The sequence below is a fragment of the Oncorhynchus mykiss genome, chromosome 13, assembly GCF_057628025.1.
Source record: "Oncorhynchus mykiss isolate SJ-2025 chromosome 13, ASM5762802v1, whole genome shotgun sequence".
Classification (NCBI taxonomy): Eukaryota; Metazoa; Chordata; class Actinopteri; order Salmoniformes; family Salmonidae; genus Oncorhynchus; species Oncorhynchus mykiss.
The window spans coordinates 17,127,980-17,155,126 of NC_143034.1; the positions used below are offsets into that span (position 1 = coordinate 17,127,980).

At 42.8% G+C, this 27,147-nt stretch overlaps 1 protein-coding gene and 1 long non-coding RNA gene across 8 annotated transcripts; one reads left to right on the top strand and one right to left on the bottom strand.

Annotated features, from left to right (window-relative positions):
- Positions 1 to 1,166: 1,166 nt before the first annotated feature.
- On the top strand, positions 1,167 to 6,978 carry LOC149978751 (uncharacterized). The gene is made up of 3 exons (XR_016485719.1): positions 1,167 to 1,546; positions 3,472 to 3,587; positions 6,648 to 6,978. It is a non-coding gene; the product is annotated as an uncharacterized LOC149978751 (long non-coding RNA).
- Positions 6,979 to 7,749: 771 nt separating this feature from the next.
- Positions 7,750 to 26,928, bottom strand: LOC110512923 (uncharacterized). Of its 7 annotated transcripts, none has more exons than XM_090195445.1 (4): positions 23,434 to 23,530; positions 22,581 to 22,714; positions 20,377 to 20,548; positions 7,750 to 10,236 (listed from the first exon to the last, which is right to left on the bottom strand). In XM_090195445.1, the coding sequence occupies exons 2-4, from the start codon at positions 22,587 to 22,589 to the stop codon at positions 8,372 to 8,374; spliced, it is 2,046 nt and encodes a 681-aa protein (XP_090051571.1). In that variant the 5' UTR covers positions 22,590 to 22,714; positions 23,434 to 23,530; the 3' UTR covers positions 7,750 to 8,371. The 7 variants fall into 7 exon arrangements, with proteins under 7 accessions (XP_090051571.1, XP_090051570.1, XP_090051574.1 ...); XM_090195444.1 differs by having other exon boundaries at positions 22,581 to 22,759; positions 23,434 to 23,528; XM_090195448.1 differs by having other exon boundaries at positions 20,389 to 20,548; positions 22,581 to 22,759; positions 23,434 to 23,525.
- Positions 26,929 to 27,147: the final 219 nt, after the last annotated feature.

A 27,147-nucleotide genomic window follows, 5' to 3' on the forward strand; every position in this document is an offset into this window, starting at 1 on the left:
TGATCCCTTAATGATGTCACTTGTTAAATCCACTTTAATCAGTGTAGATGAAGGGGACTAGACGGGTTAAAGAAGGATTGTTTAAGCCTTGAGACAATTGAGACATGGACTGTGTACATGTGCCATTCAGAGGGGCTGAATGGGCAAGACAAAATATTAATTAAGTGCCTTTGAACGGGGTATGGTAGTAGGTGCCAGGCGCACTGGTTTGCGTCAAGAACGGCAACGCTGCTGGGCTTTTCACTCTCAACAGTTTATCTTGTGTATCAATACTAGTCCACCACCCAAAGGACATCCAGCCAACTGTGGGAAGTATTAGAGTCAACATAGGCCAGCATCCCTGTGGAAGGCTTCCGACACCTTGTAGAGTCCATGCGCCGATGAATTGAGGTTGTTCTGAGCGTAAATGGGGGGGGGGGGGGGGGTGCAACTCAATATTAGGAAGGTGTTCATTCTGCAGAACAAATCACCCAGAAAAAGTTGAATGGTAATGTAAAAGGTACTTACAGAGTGAAGAGAGGAGTTTGGTAGGAGACCTTATACTGGCTGTGTGAAACAGAAGAGTGTGAGTTCTGTGGTTGACACCAACCAGATGTACTGAGGGTCTAAGATGTTGATGCACAGCTGGCTTCCTGTACCCATGATGCCTTTTCCTGACAACCAACACGCCACTGAAGTGCTTATAAACAACATGTGAGCATCTTTTTGGAGAACATGTACTATACTGGAAGAAAATATCCCCATTAAAGTCCTTTAAAATAAATGCAACAACATAATTGGACCGTACCAATAGGCCTGTGGTTTCTCTGCACTTCTGTAGGTCTCACCAGCTACACTAAAACATGTTGTTTCCAGTGGACTGGACTACAGCGCTCTCTACTGGCATCTCAACAACACAACAGCCATCAATGTTTCTCAAAAACAGTCTATTTTGCAACAGACAGGCACTTCCTGGTTTCTGTGGTGGATGCCTGTGTAGTGAACATCATCCTGCTCGCCTGTGTAGTGAAAATCATCCTGCTCGCCTGTGTAGTGAACATCATCCTGCTCGCCTGTGTAGTGAACATCATCCTGCTCGCCTGTGTAGTGAACATCATCCTGTTCACCTGTGTAGTGAACATCATCCTGCTCGCCTGTGTAGTGAACATCATCCTGCTCGCCTGTTTAGTGAACATCATCCTGCTCGCCTGTGTAGTGAACATCATCCTGCTCGCCTGTTTAGTGAACATCATCCTGCTCGCCTGTGTAGTGAACATCATCCTGCTCGCCTGTTTAGTGAACATCATCCTGCTCGCCTGTGTCCACTCTCTTTGCTGCAGTAGGGGTCATGGCCTGAGTTCAAGTTAAACGAAGTGAGGAAGAACAGATATCACTAAGGTTCTGTCTAGCAACAGGGATGCATTGGCTGTTCGGTTGTGGAGGAGGAGACTCAGCCAAGGAGAAAGAGTTAAATATCAGTACTTGTGTGAGATTTTTGGGGGGTCTGAATTACAGCTGTATTGACCCTTTGGGAAGAATTAAACTTGGTTAAGCTTCTCTAGTGTCGGTGAGTTATTTACTCTGAAAAATTAGAACATAACAGTAAAATCAAATCAAATCAAATCAAATTTTATTTGTCACATACACATGGTTAGCAGATGTTAATGCGAGTGTAGCGAAATGCTTGTGCTTCTAGTTCCGACAATGCAGTAATAACAAGTAATCTAACTAACAATTCCAAAACTACTGTCTTGTACACAGTGTAAGGGGATAAAGAATATGTACATAAGGATATATGAATGAGTGATGGTACAGAGCAGCATAGGCAAGATACAGTAGATGGTATCGAGTGCAGTATGTACAAATGAGATGAGTATGTAAACAAAGTGGCATAGTATAAAGTGGCTAGTGATACATGTATTACATAAGGATACCGTCGATGATATAGAGTACAGTATATACGTATGCATATGAGATGAATAATGTAGGGTAAGTAACATTTATATAAGGTAGCATTGTTTAAAGTGGCTAGTGATATATTTACATAATTTCCCATCAATTCCCATTATTAAAGTGGCTGGAGTTGAGTCAGTGTCAGTGTGTTGGCAGCAGCCACTCAGTGTTAGTGGTGGCTGTTTAACAGTCTGATGGCCTTGAGATAGAAGCTGTTTTTCAGTCTCTCGGTCCCAGCTTTGATGCACCTGTACTGACCTCGCCTTCTGGATGATAGCGGGGTGAACAGGCAGTGGCTCGGGTGGTTGATGTCCTTGATGATCTTTATGGCCTTCCTGTGACATCGGGTGGTGTAGGTGTCCTGGAGGGCAGGTAGTTTGCCCCCGGTGATGCGTTGTGCAGACCTCACTACCCTCTGGAGAGCCTTACGGTTGAGGGCGGTGCAGTTGCCATACCAGGCGGTGATACAGCCCGCCAGGATGCTCTCGATTGTGCATCTGTAGAAGTTTGTGAGTGCTTTTGGTGACAAGCCGAATTTCTTCAGCCTCCTGAGGTTGAAGAGGCGCTGCTGCGCCTTCTTCACGATGCTGTCTGTGTGAGTGGACCAATTCAGTTTGTCTGTGATGTGTATGCCGAGGAACTTAAAACTTGCTACCCTCTCCACTACTGTTCCATCGATGTGGATAGGGGGGTGTTCCCTCTGCTGTTTCCTGAAGTCCACAATCATCTCCTTAGTTTTGTTGACGTTGAGTGTGAGGTTATTTTCCTGACACCACACTCCGAGGGCCCTCACCTCCTCCCTGTAGGCCGTCTCGTCGTTGTTGGTAATCAAGCCTACCACTGTTGTGTCGTCCGCAAACTTGATGATTGAGTTGGAGGCGTGCGTGGCCACGCAGTCGTGGGTGAACAGGGAGTACAGGAGAGGGCTCAGAACGCACCCTTGTGGGGCCCCAGTGTTGAGGATCAGCGGGGAGGAGATGTTGTTGCCTACCCTCACCACCTGGGGGCGGCCCATCAGGAAGTCCAGTACCCAGTTGCACAGGGCGGGGTCGAGACCCAGGGTCTCGAGCTTGATGACGAGCTTGGAGGGTACTATGGTGTTGAATGCCGAGCTGTAGTCGATGAACAGCATTCTCACATAGGTATTCCTCTTGTCCAGATGGGTTAGGGCAGTGTGCAGTGTGGTTGAGATTGCAGTATATACTGTATTCTATTCCACTGTATTTTAGTCAGTGCCACTACGACATTGCTCGTCCTAATATTTATTTATTATTTAATTCCATTCGTTTACCTTTAGATTTGTGTATTGTTGTGAATTGTTAGATACTACTGCACTGTTGGAGCTAGGAACACAAGCATTTGGCTACACCTGCAATAACATCTGCTAAATATGTGTATGTGACCAATACAACAACATTTGATTTGAGATGGGTAGATAATCTGGATGGGTATCTCATATTTTACATCTGCAACGTATAAGAGTTTGTTTTGTAATATTTAAAATGCCAGATGGTCATGTTATCCTGTTGATACTTTCAGATTGACATGAGGATGTTAGCTTCTTGCTAGCTGAATACCAGGGCTCTCAGAACCACGTTGTGGAGAGATGAGGATCTACTGTTCCATATGGGGTTAGGGTAGCACGTGGACAGCGTGTAAGTTTTCATATTGTAATTGATGACAGAATGGATTTGAGTTTTTTGTTGATGGACATCTTGTACTCAGACATTTGAAACGCTAGAAAGTCCATTCTAACTGTGAACATTGTGGTCTTTGTATTTTATTGTATTTCTGTTGTTGAAAGCAGAGCCACTACTCTTTCTGCAGTTCATTTTGTACTTATTGTTTTATGCACTTTACTAACAGATTTGTTTCACTTGATGGTGATTTAGACTGAACTTTACTTTATGGTGACTTCACCTTACATTATCCTATTTTAAATGTAAGCTTTGACAAAATGAACAAACCCAAATGAGTTTTGTGTCCTGTGCTGGGTTTACTTTCGCCAGGCTACACTGATGTTGTCATTCGACAGTCATTGAGTCCATCTCCACACAGACCACTGTAGCTCTCAGTCAACTGACTCCAACAGACTCACCTGTCCAGGAGACTGGAGACATTCAGGTCCTTCTACTGTTTAGGAGTATCTGCCTGCATCCTCACTGCTGACTGGGTCTTTGAGTTGGTGTACCAGATGTAGGTGGAGTTGTCAGAGTACAGGTGGTGCTACAGGTCACTTTGAGTTGGTGTACCAGATGTACGTGGAGGTGTCAGAGTACAGGTGGTGCTACAGGTCACTTTGAGTTGGTGTACCAGATGTAGGTGGAGGTGTCAGAGTACAGGTGGTGCTACAGGTCAGTGTCAGATTCCTCTGCCCCTTTTTCACTCACTCCCTACATCACAAGGGACTTGCTGTGGGGTCGTACTCTGGTGACCTGGTTCTCATGCTCAGAGCGGTGTATGTGTCACTGTTAGGATCAGGCAGACTCTCTGTTGGAGAGAGAGACACACAGAGTCATGGGTAACTGCATACGTGGACTGTGTCTGGAAGTGGGCGTTCTGAAACAAGTGGGAGGCTCAACATCAGTGGGTGTATTGAATCCTAACCGCTAATTTGGCAGATTGGTTGCAACCAAAGACTGTTTAAAGTAACTGCTTGCTGCTTCCTTGTAGCATTTTAACTAAGCCTAACCCTTTTCCTAACCTGCTAGGTTAGTTATCCTAACCTGACACGTTAATTATCCTAACCTGCCTAACTCAAATCAAATGGTATTTGTCACATCCGCAGAATACAACACCTTACAGTAAAATGCTTACCAACAATGCAATTCAAGAAAGAGTTAAGAAAAGATTTACTAAATAAACTAATGTAAAAAAAAAAGTAACAAGAAAATTAAATAATAAAAACGAGGCTATATACAAGGGACACCGGTACTGAGTCAATATGTGGGGGTACAGGTTAGTTGAGGTCATTTGTAAAGTGACTATGCATAGATAATAAACAGCGAGTAGCAGCAGTGTAAAAACAGGAGGGCGGGGGGTCAATGTAAATAGTCTGGGTGGCCATTTGATTAATTGCTGTAAAACTTTTTGAGGATCTGGGGACCCATGCCAAATCTTTTCAGTGTCGTGAGGGGGAAAAGGTTTTGTCGTGCCCTCTTCACAATTGTCTTGGTGTGTTTGGACCACGATAGTTTGTTGGTGATGTGGACACCAAGGAACTTGAAATTCTCGACCCGCTCCACTTCAGCACTGTCAATGTTAATGGGGGCCTGTTCAGCCCTTCTTTTCCTATAGTCCCAGATCAGCTCCTTCGTCTTTCTCACATTGAGGGAGAGGTTGTTGTCCTGGCACCACACTGCCAGGTCTCTGACCTCCATATAGGCTGTCTCTTCATTGTCGGTGATCAGGCCTACCACTGTTGTATCGTCAGAAAACTTAATGATGATGTTGGAGTCGTGCTTGGCCACACAGTCGTGGGTGAACAGAGTACAGGAGGGGACTAAGCACGCACCCCTGAGGGGCCCCAGTGTTGAGGATCAGCATGGCAGATGTGTTGTTGCCTACCATTACCACATGGGGGCGGCCCGTCAGGATGTCCAGGATCCAGTTGCTGAGAGAGGTGCCCAGTCCCAGGGTGATTAGCTTAGTGATGAGCTTTGTGGGCACTATGATGATGAACGCTGAGCTATAGTCAATGAACAGCATTCTCACATAGGTGTTCATTTTGTCCAGGTGGAAAAGGGCAGTGTGGAATGCGATTGAGATTGCATTATTTGGGGATCTGTTGGGGCGGTATGTGAATTGGAGTGGGTCTAGGGTTTCTGGCATGATGGTGTTGATGTGAGCCATGACTAGCCTTTCAAAGCACTTCATGGCTACCGGCGTGAGTACTACGGGGCGGTAATCATTTAGGCAGGTTACCTTTCTTGGGCACAGGGACTATGCTTGTCTGTTTGAGACATGTAGGTATTACAGACTCGGTCAGGGAGAGATTGAAAATGTCACTGAAGTCACTTGCCAGTTTGTCCGCACACGCTTTGAGTACACATCTTACTAATCCGTCTGGCCCAGCAGCTTTGTGAATGTTGACCTGTTTAAAGGTCTTGCTCAAATCGGCTACGGAGAGCGTGATCACACGGTCATCCGGAACAACATGTGCTCTCATGCATGCTTCAGTGTTGCTTGCCTCAAAGCGAGCATAAAAGGCATTTAGCTCGTCTGGTACGCTCGCGTCACAGGGCAGTTCGCGGCTGGGTTTCCCTTTGTAGTCAGTAATAGTTTTCATGCCCTGCCACATCCGATGAGCATCAGAGCCGGTGTAGTACGATTCGATCTTAGTCCTGTATTGATGCTTTGCCTGTTTGATGGTTCATCAGAGGGCATAGCGTGATTTCTTATAAGCTTCCGGGTTAGAGTCTCACTCCTTGAAAGCGGCAGCTCCACCCTTTTGTTCAGTGCAGATGTTGCCTGTAATCCATGGCTTCTGGATGCAGTTTTTACATAGAGTCGTGGCCAAAGGTTTTGAGAATGACACAAATATTAATTTCCACAAAGTTTGCTGCTTCAGTGTCTTTAGATATTTTTGTCAGATGTTACTATGGAATACTGAAGTATAATTACAAGCATTTCAAACGTGTCAAAGGTTTTTATTGACAGTTACATGAAGTTGATGCAAAGAGTCAATATTTGTAGTGTTGGCCCTTCTTTTTCAGGACCTCTGCAATCCGCCCTGGCATGCTGTCAATTAACTTCTGGGCCACATCCTGACTGATGGCAGCCCATTCTTGCATAATCAATGCTTGGAGTTTGCCAGAATTTGTGGGGTTTTGTTTGTCCACCAGCCTCTTGACGATTGACCACAAGTTCTCAATGGGATTAAGGTCTGGGGAGTTTCCTGGCCATGGACCCAAAATATCGATGTTTTGTTCCCCGAGACACTTTGCCTTAAGGCAAGGTGCTCCAGGATCATGCTGGAAAAGGCATTGTTCGTCACCAAACTGTTCCCTGGATGGTTGGGAGAAGTTGCTCTCGGAGGATGTGTTGGTACCATTTGTAGCTCCCTTCAGTAACCACGAGCACAACCGTTCCTTGATTTTAACTGGCGGCTTTATTCTGTAGTTTTAGTCAGAATTATCACCTTCCGTGAGAACTATAAAGTAAATGAAAAATACAGTTAAGCACACTCTTACAAGCTTAACTTACAAGTGACTTATTAGCTTGGTATAACTCTGAAGTGCTTACATACATAACAGTTTAACCGGCGTTATAACGGGTTCAGATTAAACACATTAATAAAGGAAAAAATACCTCATTGGCTGCTTATTACAGAAGGGAGGAAATCAAACTTCACCCTTATTATTCCTGCCGTGAATTCACACTTCATCCTAACATACACTCTTCAACCTTTATGAACTACACCCGATGACATGAAAACTTAGCTAACGCAGCGCAGGATTGCCTTCCCTCCAAAGGTGTGTTGCTACAATAAGGATCCCCGTTACAACAGTATTAGCTACGTAGTTCCGCTTGTATTATAATTTCCCCCGCACAGCGGACACGTAAACAATTCAAACAAAAGACAGCGACATCCTGTAAGTCTAACTGTCAGTTACACCATTCTTTACTCATGGCTGTGTTCTTAGGCAAAATTGTGAGTGAGTCCACTCCCTTGGCTGAGAAGCAACCCCACACATGAATGGTGTGACCATTGTCCTCATGCAGTGTGTCATCTCCTTCCCATAAGATAAAGGATTTAATGTGTTTTTGTATTGAATACATGTATCGTGGAAATTACTACCAGGAACTCAGTCAAACTTTAATGAATAATTATTTTATATCAGCAAGCTGGAGAGATTGCAACAAACATAATGCACCAGAGTACACATCGGTCAGGAGCTCTTTCGGGGCAGTCCCGTTAGTTCTCTTATATACTGCTTACACAGACAAGTTATATTTGCATGATTTACATTATTCATCATGAATTCATCATTAACATTTGGTTCCTGCATGTGACTGGCGTCATCTATCTTAACTTATACAACCTCTTCTGGTCATTCTGCCAAAAGGTCTGAGGGTTCATGACCATCTCCCCCCTCACATATCTACCCAGCATCTACAGGAACCAATGATTGTATAAGACAAGATGAACAATTTCTCTTCAGACAACATTTCCCCCACACATGAATACACACCTGGTATTGTTGAAATATTATTCTACATAAGTTATTTAATGGATAATAGGAATTAATTAAATAAGATACAGCTCTGAACAACCCCACCCCACCAGACACACACGGCACTCCTACTCCGAGACGCTTGACACATATGGATCCAGAGCTGCATATTATCCACATTATCTACACGTTACCATAACTGACTTAAACAGTTAGAGAATGGGAGTTGGATGACTCTTCACAAGATGTTTTCTATTAAACTTTTAGGGATCTGGAACCGGTGCCAGAGAGGAGGGAGATGAAAGAAAACATGTTTGAGCTTTCTGGTGTTTTTTCAATGACCCTGAATGAGCAAAGCTCTTTCCACATAGACAGGAGTAAGGTTTCTCTCCTGTGTGTGTGAGCTGGTGTGTAGTCAGGCTGGAATCTTGAGAAAAACTCTTCTCACACTGATCACAGCTATAAGGTTTCTCTCCTGTGTGTATGCGTTGGTGTTTAGTCAGGTGTTCTGACGTCCTGAAACTCTTCCCGCACTGATCACAGCTATAAGGCTTCTCTCCAGTGTGTGTGAGATGGTGTTTGGTCAGGGTGAAATCTCGAGCAAAACTCTTTCCACATTGATCACAGCTATAAGGCTTCTCTCCTGTGTGTATGCGCTGGTGTGTAGTCAGGTGTCCTAAATTCCTGAAGCTCTTCCCACACTGATCACAGTTATAAGGCTTCTCACCTGTGTGTATGCGCTGGTGTAAAGTCAGGTATCCTGAACGATTGAAGCTCTTCCCACACTGATCACAGCTATAAGGCTTCTCTCCTGTGTGTATGCGCTGGTGTGTAATCAGGGCTCCTGAATGATTGAAACTCTTCCCACACTGATCACAGCTATAAGGCTTCTCTCCTGTGTGTATGCGCTGGTGTGCAGTCAGGTTTCCTGAACGATTGAAGCTCTTCCCACACTGATCACAGCTGTAAAGCTTCTCGCCTGTGTGTATGCGCTGGTGTGCAGTTAGGTCTCCTGATTGATTGAAACTCTTCCCACACTGATCACAGCTGTAAGGCTTCTCTCCTGTGTGTAAGCGTTGGTGTATAGTCAGGTGTCCTGATTGATTGAAGCTCTTCCCACACTGATCACAGCTATAAGGCTTTTCTCCTGTGTGTGTGCGTTGGTGTTCGCTCAGGGTTCCTGAATGATTAAAGCTCTTCCCACACTGATCACAGCTATAAGGCTTCTCTCCTGTGTGTATGCGATGGTGTGTAGTCAGGTGTCCTGAATGATTGAAGCTTTTCCCACACTGATCACAGCCATAAGGCCTCTCTCCTGTGTGTATACGCTGGTGTGTAATTAGGGATCCTGAAAGAATGAAGCTCTTCCCACACTGATCACAGCTATAAGGCTTCTCTCCTGTGTGTATGCGCTGGTGTGTAATTAGGGATCCTGAATGATTGAAGCTCTTCCCACACTGATCACAGCTATAAGGCTTCTCTCCTGTGTGTATACGCTGGTGTGTAGTCAGGTGTCCTGAACGATTGAAGCTCTTCCCACACTGAACACAGCCATAAGGCCTCTCTCCTGTGTGTATGCGCTGGTGTGTAGTCAGTTGTCCTGAACGATTGAAGTTCTTCCCACACTGATCACAGCTATAAGGCTTCTGTACTGTGTGTATGTGCTGGTGTGCAGTCAGATCTCCTGACATCCTGAAGCTCTTCCCACAATGATAACAGCTATAAGGCTTCTCTCCTGTGTGTATGCGTTGGTGTGTAGTCAGTGCTCCTGATTGATTGAAGCCCTTCCCACACCAATCACAGCTATAAGGCTTCTCTCCTGTGTGTATGCGTTGGTGTGTAGTCAGGTGTCCTGATTGATTGAAGCTCTTCCCACACTGATCACAGCTATAAGGTCTCTCCCCAGTGTGAATCCGCTGGTGAATTATCAATTCTGTCTGTTTAGCAAAACTCTTCCCACAGTCAGAACAGCAGTGGTGAGGTTTCTTCCCTATACGTCTCTGCTGGTGTTTACTGAGATGTTCTGATCTGGAGAGACTCTTCTCTTTCTTGTCAGCATCATGTTGTTGTTGAGGCTCCCCAGATGATAAGCCCCTCCCACTGAGAGAGCAACGGTTAGGGCTGTCCGCTGTGAAACAAAGATAATGAAAAGCAGGTTAACTGATGGGACTTTGATAAATGCAGAAAATTGCGTGCGACCATGTTATTTTTGATTAGCATATTTGATTCTGAAATTCAGACATGAAATTATGTGAAAACTATTTCTAAGATTCATACTTTCAGTTTCCCTAACTCACTGCTGTCATGACTTTCCCTCCTGGTTGATGATCAGAGTGCCCCCCCGAGAGGAAGGGGGGGTTCTAGGACTTTAACGACCGGTCGTAAACTTTCTCTCTCGTGCGCGGCAGTATCGAGAAGTCAAAAATCCTTTGTGTGTAGAGAGAGAATTTGCCGCCAAAACTCCAACATCCAAAAGTGGATAATGAAACAATATTTCTCCCATAAAGAATGTGGGAAATGGTTGGTGGGGATTCAAACAATAATCATGTCAACAGTTGTGTTGCGTATAACTAAATACAGTTGAAGTCTGAAGTTTACATACACCTTACCCAAACACATTTAAACTCAGTTTTTCACAATTCCTGACATTTAATCCAAGTAAAAATTCCCTGTCTTAGATCAGTTAGGATCACCACTTTATTTTAAGAATGTGAAATGTCAGAATAATAGTAGAGAGAATGATTTATTTCAGCTTTAATTTCTTTCATCACATTGCCAGTGGGTCAGAAGTATACATACACTCAATTCGTATTTGGTAGCATTGCCTTTAAATTGTTTAACATTTTGGGTTTTAACATTTTGGGTAGCCTTCCACAAGCTTCCCACAATAAGTTGGGTGAATTCAGATTTGTAGGCCTCCTTGCTCACACATGCTTTTTCCCGTTCTGCCCACAAATGTTCAATAAGATTGAGGTCAGGGCTTTGTGTTGGCCACTCCAATACCTTGACTTTGTTGTCCTTAAGCCATTTTGCCAATACTTTGGAAGTATGCTTGGGGTCATTTGGAAGACCCATTTCCGACCAAGCTTTAACTTAACTGATGTCTTGCTTCAATATATCCACATAATTTTCCTTTCTCATGATGCCATCAATTTTGTGAAGTGCACCAGTCCCTCCTGCAGCAAAGCACCCCACAACATGATGCTGCCACCCCCGAGCTTCACAGTTGGGATGGTGTTCTTTGGCTTGCAAGCCTCCCCCTTTTTACTCCAAACATAAGATGGTCTTTATGGCCAAACAGTTCTATTTTTGTTTCCTCAGACCAGAGGACATTTCTCCAAAAAGTACAACCTTTGTCCCCAGAGTCTGGATTTTTTTATGCGGTTTTGCAGCAGTGGCTTCTTCCTTGCTGAGCGGTTATGTTGATATAGGACTCGTTTTACTGTGGATATAGATACTTTTGACCCTGTTTCCTCCAGCATCTTCACAAGGTCCTTTGCTGTTGTTCTGAGATTGATTTGCACTTTTCGCTCCAAAGTACGTTCACCTCTAGGAGACAGAATGTGTCTCTTTCCTCAGCGGTATGACGGCTGCATGGTTCCATGGTGTTTATACTTACATACTATTGTTTGTACAGATGAACGTGGTACCTTCAGGCATTTGGAAATTGCTCCCAAGGATGAACCAGACTCGTTGAGGTCTACAATTTTCTTTGAGATCTTGACTGATTTCTTTTTTCCCCCCGATGATGTCAAGCAAAGAGGCACTGAATTTGAAAGTAGACCTTGAAATACATCCACAGGTACACCTCCAATTTACTCAAATGATATCAATTAGCCTATTAGAAGCTTCTAAAGCCATGACATCATTTTCTGGAATTTTCCAAGCTGTTTAAAGGCACAGTCAACTTAGTGTATGTAAACCTGTGGCCCATTGGAATTCAAATCAAATCAAATTTTATTTGTCACATACACATGGTTAGCAGATGTTAATGCGAGTGTAGCGAAATGCTTGTGCTTCTAGTTCCGACAATGCAGTAATAACCAACAAGTAATCTAACTAACAATTCCAAAACTACTGTCTTATACACAAGTGTAGGGGGATAAAGAATATGTACATAAAGATATATGAATGAGTGATGGTACAGAGCGGCATAGGCAAGATACAGTAGATGGTATCGAGTACAGTATATACATATGAGATGAGTATGTAAACAAAGTGGCATAGTTAAAGTGGCTAGTGATACATGTATTACATAAAGATGCAGTAGATGATATAGAGTACAGTATATACGTATACATATGAGATGAATAATGTAGGGTATGTAAACATTATATTAGGTAGCATTGTTTAAAGTGGCTAGTGGTATATTTTACATCATTTCCCATCAATTCCCATTATTAAAGTGGCTGGAGTTGAGTCAGTGTGTTGGCAGCAGCCACTCAATGTTAGTGGTGGCTGTTTAACAGTCTGATGGCCTTGAGATAGAAGCTGTTTTTCAGTCTCTCGGTCCCAGCTTTGATGCACCTGTACTGACCTCGCCTTCTGGATGATAGCGGGGTGAACGGGCAGTGGCTAGGGTGGTTGTTGTCCTTGATGATCTTTATGGCCTTCCTGTAACATCGGGTGGTGTAGGTGTCCTGGAGGGCAGGTAGTTTGCCCCGGTGATGCGTTGTGCAGACCTCACTACCCTCTGGAGAGCCTTACAGTTGTGGGCGGAGCAGTTGCCGTACCAGGCGGTGATACAGCCCGCCAGGATGCTCTCGATTGTGCCTCTGTAGAAGTTTGTGAGTGCTTTTGGTGACAAGCCAAATTTCTTCAGCCTCCTGAGGTTGAAGTGGCGCTGCTGCGCCTTCTTCACGATGCTATCTGTTTGGGTGGACCAATTCAGTTTGTCTGTGATGTGTATGCCGAGGAACTTAATACTTGCTACCCTCTCCACTACTGTTCCATCGATGTGGATAGGGGGGTGTTCCCTCTGCTGTTTCCTGAAGTCCACAATCTTCTCCTTAGTTTTGTTGACGTTGAGTGTGAGGTTATTTTCCTGACACCACACTCCGAGGGCCCTCACCTCCTCCCTGTAGGCTGTCTCGTCATTGTTGGTAATCAAGCCTACCACTGTTGTGTCGTCCGCAAACTTGATGATTGAGTTGGAGGCGTGCGTGGCCACGCAGTCGTGGGTGAACAGGGAGTACAGGAGAGGGCTCAGAACGCACCCTTGTGGGGCCCCAGTGTTGAGGATCAGCGGGGTGGAGATGTTGTTGCCTACCCTCACCACCTGGGGGCGGCCCGTCAGGAAGTCCAGTACCCAGTTGCACAGGGCGGGGTCGAGACCCAGGGTCTCGAGCTTGATGACGAGCTTGGAGGGTACTATGGTGTTAAATGCCGAGCTGTAGTCGATGAACAGCATTCTCACATTCTGAATTGTGATACAGTGAATTATAAGTGAAACAATCTGTCTGTAAACAATTGTTGGAAAAATGACTTAGGACATCTACTTTGTGCATGACACAACAGACTTGCCAAAACAATAGATTGTTAACAAGAAATTTGTGGAGTGGTTGAAAAACGAGTTTTAATGACTCCAACCTAAGTGTATGTAAACTTCCGACTTCAACTGTAACTGTATCTTTGAATGTGTACGCATTCAATGGGTCAGGTTTACATCTAAATGTTGTAAAACTTATGATTAAATATTCAACTATTTGTGAGAAGGTGAAATGCAATTTTAGCCTTCTAAATGAGATAATTGTTCCCATATAAACTTTTGCCAAGTCTGTAACCATGCCCACGTGAGCAGACATTGTGGCAACGTGATGGAACCACCCTCCAATGCGAGTGCATAAAGGACTCCTAACAACAGGTACATTAGACCAGAAAATGTAGAGCGGTGAAACACGTTGAAATGGTGGCAATTTAAAGAGACCAAAACATGCCGGGGTTGCTGCCGGTGTGGAAAGTGGTCGTAGCTGTACCCTGAATAATCAACCATTGAGACCAGTATACGGACAGTGTTGAGCTGGACATCACAAATGGTAAGACTCTACAAGACCAGAAAATTGTAACATAAAGACAACGTCGGAACATTCAGTCTGCAGCTGTTTAAGTACTTTAGTCTAGTAAACTCGACCGAGGACCACCGCTATTGAAGGATCCAGTCTATTGAAGCCGAGAGGGGAAGAACATTTCCCTCCCACCACCGTGTGGTACTCTGATGTATCCATTCTAAAACACATTTCCAGAACAAAGAAGCCTACGACTACAACTAAGGACACTGTGACCTCTGGTGTACAACCAGAGACTTCAATCGAACTACTCCCCATATAGACGGACCGTGTGTTTTCAACAGAGAGACGACCAAGACATACAAGTGTAAATATATACATTGCAATTATTTTCGAATGAGCAGTTATTCATGTGCAAAGTATTCATTCTCATGAGCATAGCTTCCACATGTATATACAGTGCCTTGCGAAAGTATTCGGCCCCCTTGAACTTTGCGACCTTTTGCCACATTTCAGGCTTCAAACATAAAGATATAAAACTGTATTTTTTTGTGAAGAATCAACAACAAGTGGGACACAATCATGAAGTGGAACGACATTTATTGGATATTTCAAACTTTTTTAACAAATCAAAAACTGAAAAAGTGGGCGTGCAAAATTATTCAGCCCCTTTACTTTCAGTGCAGCAAACTCTCTCCAGAAGTTCAGTGAGGATCTCTGAATGATCCAATGTTGACCTAAATGACTAATGATGATAAATACAATCCACCTGTGTGTAATCAAGTCTCCGTATAAATACACCTGCACTGTGATAGTCTCAGAGGTCCGTTAAAAGCGCAGAGAGCATCATGAAGAACAAGGAACACACCAGGCAGGTCCGAGATACTGTTGTGAAGAAGTTTAAAGCTCGATTTGGATACAAAAAGATTTCCCAAGCTTTAAACATCACAAGGAGCACTGTGCAAGCGATAATATTGAAATGGAAGGAGTATCAGACCACTGCAAATCTACCAAGACCTGGCCGTCCCTCTAAACTTTCAGCTCATACAAGGAGAAGACTGATCAGAGATGCAGCCAAGAGGCCCATGATCACTCTGGATGAACTGCAGAGATCTACAGCTGAGGTGGGAGACTCTGTCCATAGGACAACAATCAGTCGTATATTGCACAAATCTGGCCTTTATGGAAGAGTGGCAAGAAGAAAGCCATTTCTCAAAGATATCCATAAAAAGTGTTGTTTAAAGTTTGCCACAAGCCACCTGGGAGACACACCAAACATGTGGAAGAAGGTGCTCTGGTCAGATGAAACCAAAATTTAACTTTTTGGCAACAATGCAAAACGTTATGTTTGGCGTAAAAGCAACACAGCTGAACACACCATCCCCACTGTCAAACATGGTGGTGGCAGCATCATGGTTTGGGCCTGCTTTTCTTCAGCAGGGACAGGGAAGATGGTTAAAATTGATGGGAAGATGGATGGAGCCAAATACAGGACCATTCTGGAAGAAAACCTGATGGAGTCTGCAAAAGACCTGAGACTGGGACGGAGATTTGTCTTCCAACAAGACAATGATCCAAAACATAAAGCAAAATCTACAATGGAATGGTTCAAAAATAAACATATCCAGGTGTTAGAATGGTCAAGTCAAAGTCCAGACCTGAATCCAATCGAGAATCTGTGGAAAGAACTGAAAACTGCTGTTCACAAATGCTCTCCATCCAACCTCACTGAGCTCGAGCTGTTTTGCAAGGAGGAATGGGAAAAAATGTCAGTCTCTCGATGTGCAAAACTGATAGAGGCATACCCCAAGCGACTTACAGCTGTAATCGCAGCAAAAGGTGGCGCTACAAAGTATTAACTTAAGGGGGCTGAATAATTTTGCACGCCCAATTTTTCAGTTTTTGATTTGTTAAAAAAGTTTTAAATATCCAATAAATGTCGTTCCACTTCATGATTGTGTCCCACTTGTTGTTGATTCTTCACAAAAAAATACAGTTTTATATCTTTATGTTTGAAGCCTGAAATGTGGCAAAAGGTCGCAAAGTTCAAGGGGGTCGAATACTTTCGCAAGGCACTGTACCAGCCCACACTCTTGGTCTCTCCCGCTCTCTTTATCTTGCCCCTTCCTTATCTTGCCCCTACCAGCCCCTTCATTGTGTGACAAGCCGTCATATCGGGTTAGTCAACTAGAGACTTTTCCTTGCATGATGTTAGTAATCAATTCAACCTATACTGTGTGAGTATGTATTTCTATGTGGTAGTTAGTAAATAAATTAGCCAATTTGTGTATCACTGAATTCAGAATGAAACTGATGAGGTAAGACTTAATAATTGACTGTGATTGAGGTAAGAGATATTTATATCTATAGAGTTTAGTCGGGAGATAGTAACTCGTTAAATAACTTCTCCCGTGGTGCCCCAAGTTACTACTGAGTTAATTGTTACATTATTAATTTAATCACATAATGATTAAACATAGTTAATTGTTTTGATAAAATAGCAGTCAACACATTAGTCATGTCACAACAGTGAACTCGTGCAAAATAATGACACGTGCGCTGCTCGTGCTAGCACATGCACAGATTAAATATTCCTCTATGAATCTGATGAAGGCCTTTACATGTCCTAATGAATTCTCAAGATTGCTCAGAAAATCAGGTGTTTTTAAAGGCGTATGCTTATCTCGATTATGACCTTAAGCCAATTAAGATATTTACACGACTATTGCCACTCGGGCCAACTGCCATAACTAGTTTAATGTCAAATTATGTGTACATGTAAAACGCTCGTTGTAGGAGCACTAGTTATTTTGTTGCTTTGACAAAGTCCTTTTGAAGACTATTATCAATGTGATTAGTGACCCTCATTTTAAGGTCAAACCTGTTACATGAACTGAACTCTCGTTTTAATATGGTGAAACTATTCCTTTAAAAAAGAATAAAGAAAAAAAATAAACACTGAACATCTAATAGTCAAATCAGAGTAAAAGCAGGTGAGCTGGGTCTACTTTTTTTTGTCAATTTACTGCTGTTTTGTGTTGGAGAACTGAGCAAGTCGACCCTTTAACCCAGACATAGACATGCTACCAATGTTTTAACATTTTTAAAAAATTGTGAAGATTGCATTCTCCCTGTTGCACAAAACAACCTTCCATTCTCCATGTCACACGCATTTTTTGGGATCCTTTAAAGCACTATTTTACCCATGTAATCGTCTGGTTTTGTTGTTTTCAGTAGTCCCGTTACGGTCAACCCTGTTACATGCTGACCAAACCAACCCTGTTACATGCTGACCAAACCAGACACGCGTGTATCTGCGCGCGCCGTCACGTGTGCGTTGATTTTGTTCACCCACACCAGAAGCGATCAGGACACGCAGGTTGAAATATGAAAACAAAATTAACCAATTATATTAATTTGGGGACAGGTCATAAAGCATTAAACATGTTTGGCAATTTAGCTAGCTAGCCTGCTTCTGCTAGCTAACGTGTCCTGGTATACAGTAGGGCAAAAAAGTATTGTCAGCCACCAATTGTGCAAGTTCTCCCACTTAAAAAGATGAGAGAGGACTGTAATTTATCATATGTACACTTCAACTATGACAGACAAAATGAGAAAAATCCACAAAATCACATTTTAGGATTTTTAATGAATTTATTTGCAAATTATGGCCTCATCTTTTTAAGTGGGAGAACTTGCACAATTGGTGGCTGACTAAATACTTTTTTGCCCCACTGTATAAACATTGGGTTGTTATTTACCTGAAATGCAACTGACAATTAATCCACAGATAAAATGGTAAACCGAATTAGTTTCTCGTCATCTATCATCCTTCCTTGAGGCTTCTTTTTCTTCTTTGAACTTTATATGGCGGTTGGCAACCAAGTTTACAGCATTACTACAACCTACCGGAGTGTGGACCTAAATTAATCTTTCAATCACCCACGTGGGATATGCTCCTAAAAACCAACGAGGAGATGGGAAATGCCGAACTTGCAGGCAGTTGAGTGTCACAAATTGAACCAATTTCTATTTGACGATCGCTGACGCCCGCGAGTAGCGTGGGTAAAATGATTGAACCACATTTATGTGCATGTGACGCGAGCAGTGTGGTCAGCATGTTACTTTATTTGGCACATAGGCACTTGGTATAGTAATATTTTAATTCAATGTTTTGAAAATGGGAAAAAAATACATGTACAGTGCATTGCAAAAGTATTCGGTCCCCTTGAACTTTGCGACCTTTTGCCACATTTCAGGCTTCAAACAAGGATATAAAACTGTATTTTTTTGTGAAGAATCAACAACAAGTGGGACACAATCATGAAGTGGAACGACATTTATTGGATATTTCAAACTTTAACAAATCAAAAACTGAAAAATTGGGCGTGCAAAATTATTCAGCCCCCTTAAGTTAATACTTTGTAGCGCCACCTTATGCTGCGATTACAGCTGTAAATCGCTTGGGGTATGTCTCTATCAGTTTTGCACATCGAGAGACTGACATTTTTTCCCATTCCTCCTTGCAAAACAGCTCGAGCTCAGTGAGGTTGGATGGAGAGCATTTGTGAACAGCAGTTTTCAGTTCTTTCCACAGATTCTCGATTGGATTCAGGTCTGGACTTTGACTTGGCCATTCTAACACCTGGATATGTTTATTTTTGAACCATTCCATTGTAGATTTTGCTTTATGTTTTGGATCATTGTCTTGTTGGAAGACAAATCTCCGTCCCAGTCTCAGGTCTTTTGCAGACTCCATCAGGTTCTTCCAGAATGGTCCTGTATTTGGCTCCATCCATCTTCCCATCAATTTTAACCATCTTCCCTCTCCCTGCTGAAGAAAAGCAGGCCCAAACCATGATGCTGCCACCACCATGTTTGACAGTGGGGATGGTGTGTTCAGGGTGATGAGGCTGTGTTGCTTTTACGCCAAACATAACATTTTGCATTGTTGCCAAAAAGTTCAATTTTGGTTTCATCTGACCAGAGCACCTTCTTCCACATGTTCGGTGTGTCTCCCAGGTGGCTTGTGGCAAACTTTAAACAACACTTTTTATGGATATCTTTAAGAAATGGCTTTCTTCTTGCCACTTTTCCATAAAGGCCAGATTTGTGCAATATACGACTGATTGTTGTCCTATGGACAGAGTCTCCCACCTCAGCTGTAGATCTCTGCAGTTCATCCAGAGTGATCATGGGCCTCTTGGCTGCATCTCTGATCAGTCTTCTCCTTGTATGAGCTGAAAGTTTAGAGGGACGGCCAGGTCTTGGTAGATTTGCAGTGGTCTGATACTCCTTCCATTTCAATATTATCGCTTGCACAGTGCTCCTTGTGATGTTTAAAGCTTGGGAAATCTTTTTGTATCCAAATCCGGCTTTAAACTTCTTCACAACAGTATCTCGGACCTGCCTGGTGTGTTCCTTGTTCTTCATGATGCTCTCTGCGCTTTTAACGGACCTCTGAGACTATCACAGTGCAGGTGCATTTATACGGAGACTTGATTACACACAGGTGGATTGTGTTTATCATCATTAGTCATTTAGGTCAACATTGGATCATTCAGAGATCCTCACTGAACTTCTGGAGAGAGTTTGCTGCACTGAAAGTAAAGGGGCTGAATAATTTTGCACGCCCAATGTTTCAGTTTTTGATTTGTTAAAAAAGTTTTAAATATCCAATAAATGTCGTTCCACTTCATGATTGTGTCCCACTTGTTGTTGATTCTTCACAAAAAAATACAGTTTTATATCTTTATGTTTGAAGCCTGAAATGTGGCAAAAGGTCGCAAAGTTCAAGGGGGCCGAATACTTTCGCAAGGCACTGTATTTAGATGTACATGACAGAATGTTAAAATTAGGCAAAAAATATTTTTGGACCAAGGTACACTTAAATATCGGTGAAATGACCGATATTTTCATCAATATATAATTATTCAATTAATGACTAAAGTTCATAAAGATGGCAGAATTCTGATATGACGTCATTGTTTTAGCACTATCCACTGAGTTCTGAAACAATGGTGCGCAACATTGTGTTGATTTATTGGAACAATCTATTTTTTTGTTTTTTCAAATTGCTGACATCTTGAAGCTAAAATTGGGATCATGTTTACTGTGCTAATGACCATACCAACAGTAAAGGACAGCAAAGTAGAATACAGTGAACTCAGCAAAAGGAATAATTTGTGGTAAGTAATGCAGGCAGCCATCTTTATGCACCTCCGCTATCGTTTCAGAAGCAGACTGTAGTCTAATCTACACACCATGGTTCTTACTTAATGAAATCAAATCTCCATCTTCCTTCTCTTCTCCTCTCTCAGTTCCATTCTGCCCCGGTGTTTTCCTGCAGTCAACCAGACCCCGCAGTAAAGCAGTCCCGGGAGACGTTTGACCTGGGGACTCCAGGAGTGTAGAGGGGAACGGAATAGCTTTGTCCTGTTGGACACAAGAAATATTAATCATAGTTAATTATTAAACTAAATATTTGATTAATTTAGTCTACAACTCTGATTGACTTGGGTGTATCCCTAGAATAACTCCTTTTCCTCAAATGTTCAATCGTTCACTACTTCCCACTATTCTAATAGTATTGGGTTGGTGGAGGCATAGGCTAGTTTCCACCATATTTATTATACCAGTCATTACCTTTCAAAACAGAGGAAAAGGTGACTTGTGGCTTATTTGACTGACTATACGTTTCATAATGATTAGGTTGTGATGAGTGTACTGATAAAAGGAGGACACGTGACATGCCAGCAACTTTGAGAAAAAACACTGAATGGCTAGGTCGACACTAGTTACCACAGCCACAAAGTCATAAATCACGCCCTTTTCAAAAATCTTAATCCTGATCTTAACAACATTGCTAACCTTATGCATGACCCTAAACTTAAAATCAAAAAAGAACATTTTTGTTTCCATGAATATCTACGATATACATTTGACTGACTGTTAACTGCCTTCCATTTAAAAAAAAAAGTATTTTCAGTCATTGCCATTACATATTAGAAGGCAATCGCTGGGAATTCATTATTGGGTTTAGTTACAGGAACATGGTGTCTCACCCCACAAAAGGGGAGCTACAGAAAAGTTAGGAGAATGAATGTGGACAGAATAAAAGCTTTGGATGGGTGGGTGATAACCGGAAGAGGCAGATGGGATTGTATTGCAGGGACTTTAGCCCCACAGTACCTATCGCTGTGAGTCCACCATGGCTCCTCCCACCTCCAGTAGTTGATTTACACGTGTTGGAGTAAAGAAAGACATGGAGGGGGTTGATACATGACAGTTCTTTAAAAGGTGACTGGAAACTGTAAATCAGTATTATTTTGCCCATAAATACAGATGGATCAAAAGACCCAAGGACAGGTCAGACTGGACCAGTCTTTGTTGAACAGGAAAGTGAGGTGGCTGTCAGGAGACGTATTACAGACCACCTGGCTGTGTACATGGCAGAGCTGATGGCCGTACCGCAGTGGGCGGAAGAAGTAAAACCAGACAGTGTAGTTATATGTTCTGACTCATGTGCTGCGTTTATGAGGGTACAATCATTTAGCTCACATAGCAGACAAGGAGCACTACATGAGGGAATTCAAATTCATGCCCGAGTGAGATAGATGGGTGTCCACATAAGCTTTGCTCGGGTCCCGGCCCATGTGGGGGTGGAAGGGAATGAGGAAGTAGATGTGGTTGCCCTTAAGAGACAGGTGGTTGAGGTGCCAATGAGCAAGGCAGAGGCTAAGGGAATGATATGGGCAGTGGTGGTGCAGAGATGGCAGGAGGAGTGGAACAGTGACACTAAGGGCAGACTTTCCTTACAAGGCTAAGAGTAGGACACAGCCAGCTGAATAAGTGATTAAATGTGATGGGAAATCATTCAACAGGAAGATGTGATTACTGCCAGGAAACAGAGACAGTAGAGAATGTACTGATACAGTGTGGGCAGTATGATAGGGAAAGAGACTGATCTAGTATGAGGGAGAACGGGGTACAGGAATTGAGTTTGATAAGCATACTGAGTAGAACATCATTAGATACAGTCGCAAATATGTATTTTTTAAGAGAAACGGGGCTGGCAGATGCAGATAGGATTTAGTTCCTTTATCCCTGTCGCTGGCCCACACTACAGTAGGTGGCCTAATGCACCATAACGTTGAATGCCAACAGCCGATAAACCCCACAGAAGAAGATGTATTTTCATCGTAGAGTGAGTATCTGGTCATATAATGGATCATCAAACTTTCAAATCAGTGGAGGTGAACAAGTGTACACTTGTTCAGGAGGAAGGAAAGATAATTAAGTAATAGACACAGATTCCTAAACATGATAAAGTTGTAGGTTACTTTGCCGAAGGAAAACAAATTCCAACAAGTTTTACCGTCGTTTTTGTCCACAGATTATGAATACTAGGCCTAGACATTTTATATAGCACATCTGGCCTATACTGTTAAAAGGAAATCAGACTTACCGGATCCATTGTTGAAACTATGCATTTCTTCGCTTGTCTTAAAAAATACGTGTGTTGGCTACAGTAGTACAGTTACTTTGTTTTAAGTGTTCCGGGAGTCGACATTTCCTTCCGCAGGAAGGGCACTCTGAGTCCTTAACGAAACACAAAACATGGTGACAATTTATCTTGCTTCGGATCTGAAACCAGTAGTAAACAAAAACATCAATGCCAGTTCAACTTAAAACACATATGACATTCCTGCGCCACAATAACATCGTCGCCGAGGATTGCTAACTAACGTTAGTGTTTGATTCAGATCATCCGTTTTGTCATAAAACAGCCTAGCTAGGTAGCGAATTGCTAACTAGACTCGGGAGTTCGTGTGGGACATATGTGCTTCAGGAGTCTGTGGGTTTGATATTATTCCACCATGGACAACAACAACTGGCTACTAGTTCGTTTTCTGACATATGTCCAACTCAGAGCCAGTGTATCCACTGACCACCGCATTTGAAAGAACAACAGGCTGGCTAGTTAGTATTCTGGCTCACACTGGCCATGCAGTAGCAAAATACACAGCTATCTCGATTTAAGAGTTCCTAGTAGAGATATTTAAAGAAAGGAGAATATAGGAACCCCATTCGTTAATGAATGGAGGAACGTATATCGCCTCACCCAGCAGACGGTCGACCAATCTTGTTCACGGTGTCATACTGGGTCACAAGGTTGCTAAACGAATCGTCACTCAATCCCTTCTCATAGTCAGGGTATGTATGAGTCGAGAAACCTGCATATTTTCCTCCACCGTAGATAATGTCACGATTCCAAATCTATACGATATTACAGAGAACAAGGAAATTATCTCACATACAGGAACATATTTGTAAAGACGAAATTGTTCCTCTTTTTCTTCTTCAGTTGACTTTATTGATGTGTCAACCAATATTTTGCATTATCGCCCCCAACTGGACTATTGAATAAATCCATTACACTTTAGGGCCGCCTTGTTTACAGTATGGGTCGCGACCCGGATCTGTTAATGGTGGGTCGCGGCGTGTCAGTGTACATTCATAATTGTTTCATTAATTACTGTTATTGATTTGGCCAAGTGCATCTGTGCTTTCTGCTTAATTAAGCAGCGGTCTCTGCTTAGTTTGGCAGCTGCGCGAGTGAGAGATGCCTGTGTGCTTCCGGGTTTACCGGATCTCTTTTTCTGCAGTTTTCTTGAAGATCACTCCGCGACACACACGACGCAGCGCAGTCGTTCAGGCAGTAGATGAAGCGCTGTCAGCCACTGACTTGTCATTCCCACTCGCCATCAAATGGACTCATGCTAGCCATAGGTTCTGACTGAGCTCAGTTGTCATGAAACGCATATACAGCGATACAAATTTATAACAAGGAGCGCCCACAATATGTTTTGTGTGTGGAAGTGCTTAGCAATGAGACTCGCATAACGAACAAATTATTAAAACGACACGTCCTGACCAAACATCCACAGCATGATGGTAAACCCAGGGAGTTCTTTCAGAACAGGGTAGAATGCTTCAGGAACTCTCATCGTAGTAGATGTGAGTTTCTCTTTCAAACAATCCCCTGGCCTTGTACACGTCTAATAGCTAACATTCGCCAAAACAAGATAGCTACTGATAGTGCAACCCTAAGTAACAGTACAGACGAAGATGAAAATTATTTTTGTTTTGTTGAAAACGAGTCTAGGTTGGAACTGTTGCTGTTAAAATACAATAATAATTGTTATTCTTAACTGGAATTAACTGATTGACGCAAGATGCTTTTTGAGGCAAACACTCAGTTCTGGGTTGTTCATGTGCAATAGGAAGCGGTCTCCTGCCTGACTGAGAAAGCAGTAGATGTTCTGGTCCAGTTTGGCACCACATACCTATGTGAGTCAGGGTTCTCAACTCTGACACTTAAAAAATATGTACAGAAACAGTTTCAAGGCTGAGCTTGGGTTGAGTGAAGGCATGAACGGCTTAGAGTCAGCGTTGGGTGTCGTTCTTGATGGTGTATAAATTGTAATAAGTTACACAAAAACAACCTGTGGGAAGACAGAAGTTAAATGCAATTGCATTTAAACGTACTGTGCCAGTGGGCAGGAAGGTTGGTCATTATGAACGAGGGAATTTGTAAAAAAAAAAAAAAGAAATAAACGCGGGACTTTTATTTTTGACATGAGGTAAGCAGCAGTAAAGTGGTCCCGGGAGACGTTTGACCTGGGGACTCCGGGAGTGTAGAGGGGAACGGAATAGCTTTGTCCTGTTGGACACAAAAATATTAATCATAGTTAATTATTAAACTAAATATTTGATTAATTTAGTCTACAACTCTGATTGATTTGGGTGTATCTACGATATACATTTTTGACTTTGACTGTTAACTGCCTTCCATTTATTTTTTTTAAGTATTTGTCATTGCCATTACATATTAGAAGGCAATCGCTGGGAATTCATTATTGGGTTTAGTTACAGGAACGTGGTGTCTCACTCCACAAAAGGGGAGCTACAGAAAAGTTAGGAGAATGAATGTGGACAGAATAAAAGCTTTGGATGGGTGGGTGATAACCAGAGGAGGCAGATGGGATTGTATTGCAGGGACTTTAGCCCCACAGTACCTATCGCTGTGAGTCCACCACGGCTCCTCCCACCTCCAGTAGTTGATTTACACGTGTTGGAGAGAGTAAAGAAAGACAGGGAGGGGGTTGATCCATGACAGTTCTTTAAAAGGCACCTGGAAACTGTAAATCAGTATTTTTTTGCCCATAAATACAGATGGATCAAAAGACCCAAGGACAGGTCAGACTGGACCAGTCTTTGTTGAACAGGAAAGTGAGGTGGCTGTCAAGAGACGTATTACAGACCACCTGGCTGTGTACATGGCAGAGCTGATGACCGTACTACAGTGGGCGGAAGAAGTAAAACCAGACAGTGTAGTTATATGTTCTGACTCATGTGCTGTGTTTATAAGTCTACAATCATTTAGCTCACATAGCAGACAAGGAGCACTACATGAGGGAATTCAAATTCCTGCCCGGGTGAGACAGATGGGTGTCCACATAAGCTTTGCTCGGGTCCCAGCCCATGTGGGGGTGGAAGGGAATGAGGAAGTAGATGTGCTAGCTAAACAGGCCCATAGGAGACAGGAAGTGGAGGTGCCAATGAGCAAGTCAGAGGCTGAGGGAATGATATGGGCAGTGGTGGTGCAGAGATGGCAGGAGCAGTGGAACAGTGACACTAAGGGCAGGGCATTCATTGTTTACATTTTAGTCATTTAGCAGAAACTCTTATCTAGAGCGACTTACAGGGTTAAGTTGCTCAAAGGCACATTGACAGATTTTTCACCTAGTCGGCTCAGGTTACTGGCCCAACTCTCTAAACCACTAGGCTACCTGCCACCTCTATTCCAGGTACAGAGTAAAGTAGGGGAGGATGGTAGGAATGAACAGAAATGAGGAGGCTTTCCTTACAAGGCTAAGAGTAGGACACAGCCAGCTGAATAAGTGATTAAATGTGATGGGAAATCATTCAACAGGAAGATGTGATTACTGCCAGGAAACAGAGACAGTAGAGAATGTACTGATACAGTGTGGGCAGTATGATAGAGAGAGACTGATCCAGGAGAACGGGGTACAGGAATTGAGTTTGATCAGCATACTGAGTAGAACATCATTAGATACAGTTGCAAATATGTATTTTTTAAGAGAAACGGGGCTGGCAGATGCAGATAGGATTTAGTTCCTTGATCCCTGTCGCTGGCCCACACTACAGTAGGTGGCACCATAACGTTGGATGCCAACAGCCGATAAACCCCACAGAAGAAGATGTATTTTCATCGTAGAGTGAGTATCTGGTCATATAATGGATCATCAAACTTTCAAATCAGTGGAGGTGAACAAGTGTACACTTGTTCAGGAGGAAGGAGAGATAATTAAGTAATAGACACAGATTCCTAAACATGATAAAGTTGTAGGTTACTTTGCCGAAGGGAAACAAATTCCAACAAGTTTTACCGTCGTTTTTGTCCATCCATTAACAGTCCACAGGGATGTGGTGGATCACAGATTATGAATACTAGGCCTAGACATTTTATATAAAACATCTGGCCTATACTGTTAAAAGGAAATCAGACTTACCGGATCCATTGTGGAAACTATGCGTATCTTCGCTTGTCTTAGAAAATAAGTGTGTTGGCTACAGTAGTACAGTTACTTTGTTTTAAGTGTTCCGGGAGTCGACATTTCCTTCCGCAGGAAGGGCACTCTGAGTCCTTAACGAAACACAAAACATGGCGACAATTTATCTTGCTTCGGATTTGAAACCAGTAGTAAACAAAAACATCAATGCCAGTTCAACTTAAAACACATCTGACATTCCTGCGCCACAATAATATTGCCGCCGAGGATGGCTTGCTAGATAACGTTAGTGTTTGATTCAGATCATCCGTTTTGTCATAAAACAGCCTAGCTAGGTAGCGAAATGCTAACTAGACTCGAGAGTTCGGGTCGGACATATGTGCTTCAGGAGTCTGTGGGTTTGATATTATTCCACCATGGGCAAAAACGACTGGC

Excerpts from the sequence above, each read along its gene's own strand:
- LOC110512923 (XM_090195446.1), bottom strand. Across the intron at positions 10,237-20,376 it reads TTCATTAAGTAAGAACCATG|CGGACAGCCCTAACCGTTGC; the intron begins GTGTGTAGATTA and ends TTTGTTTCACAG.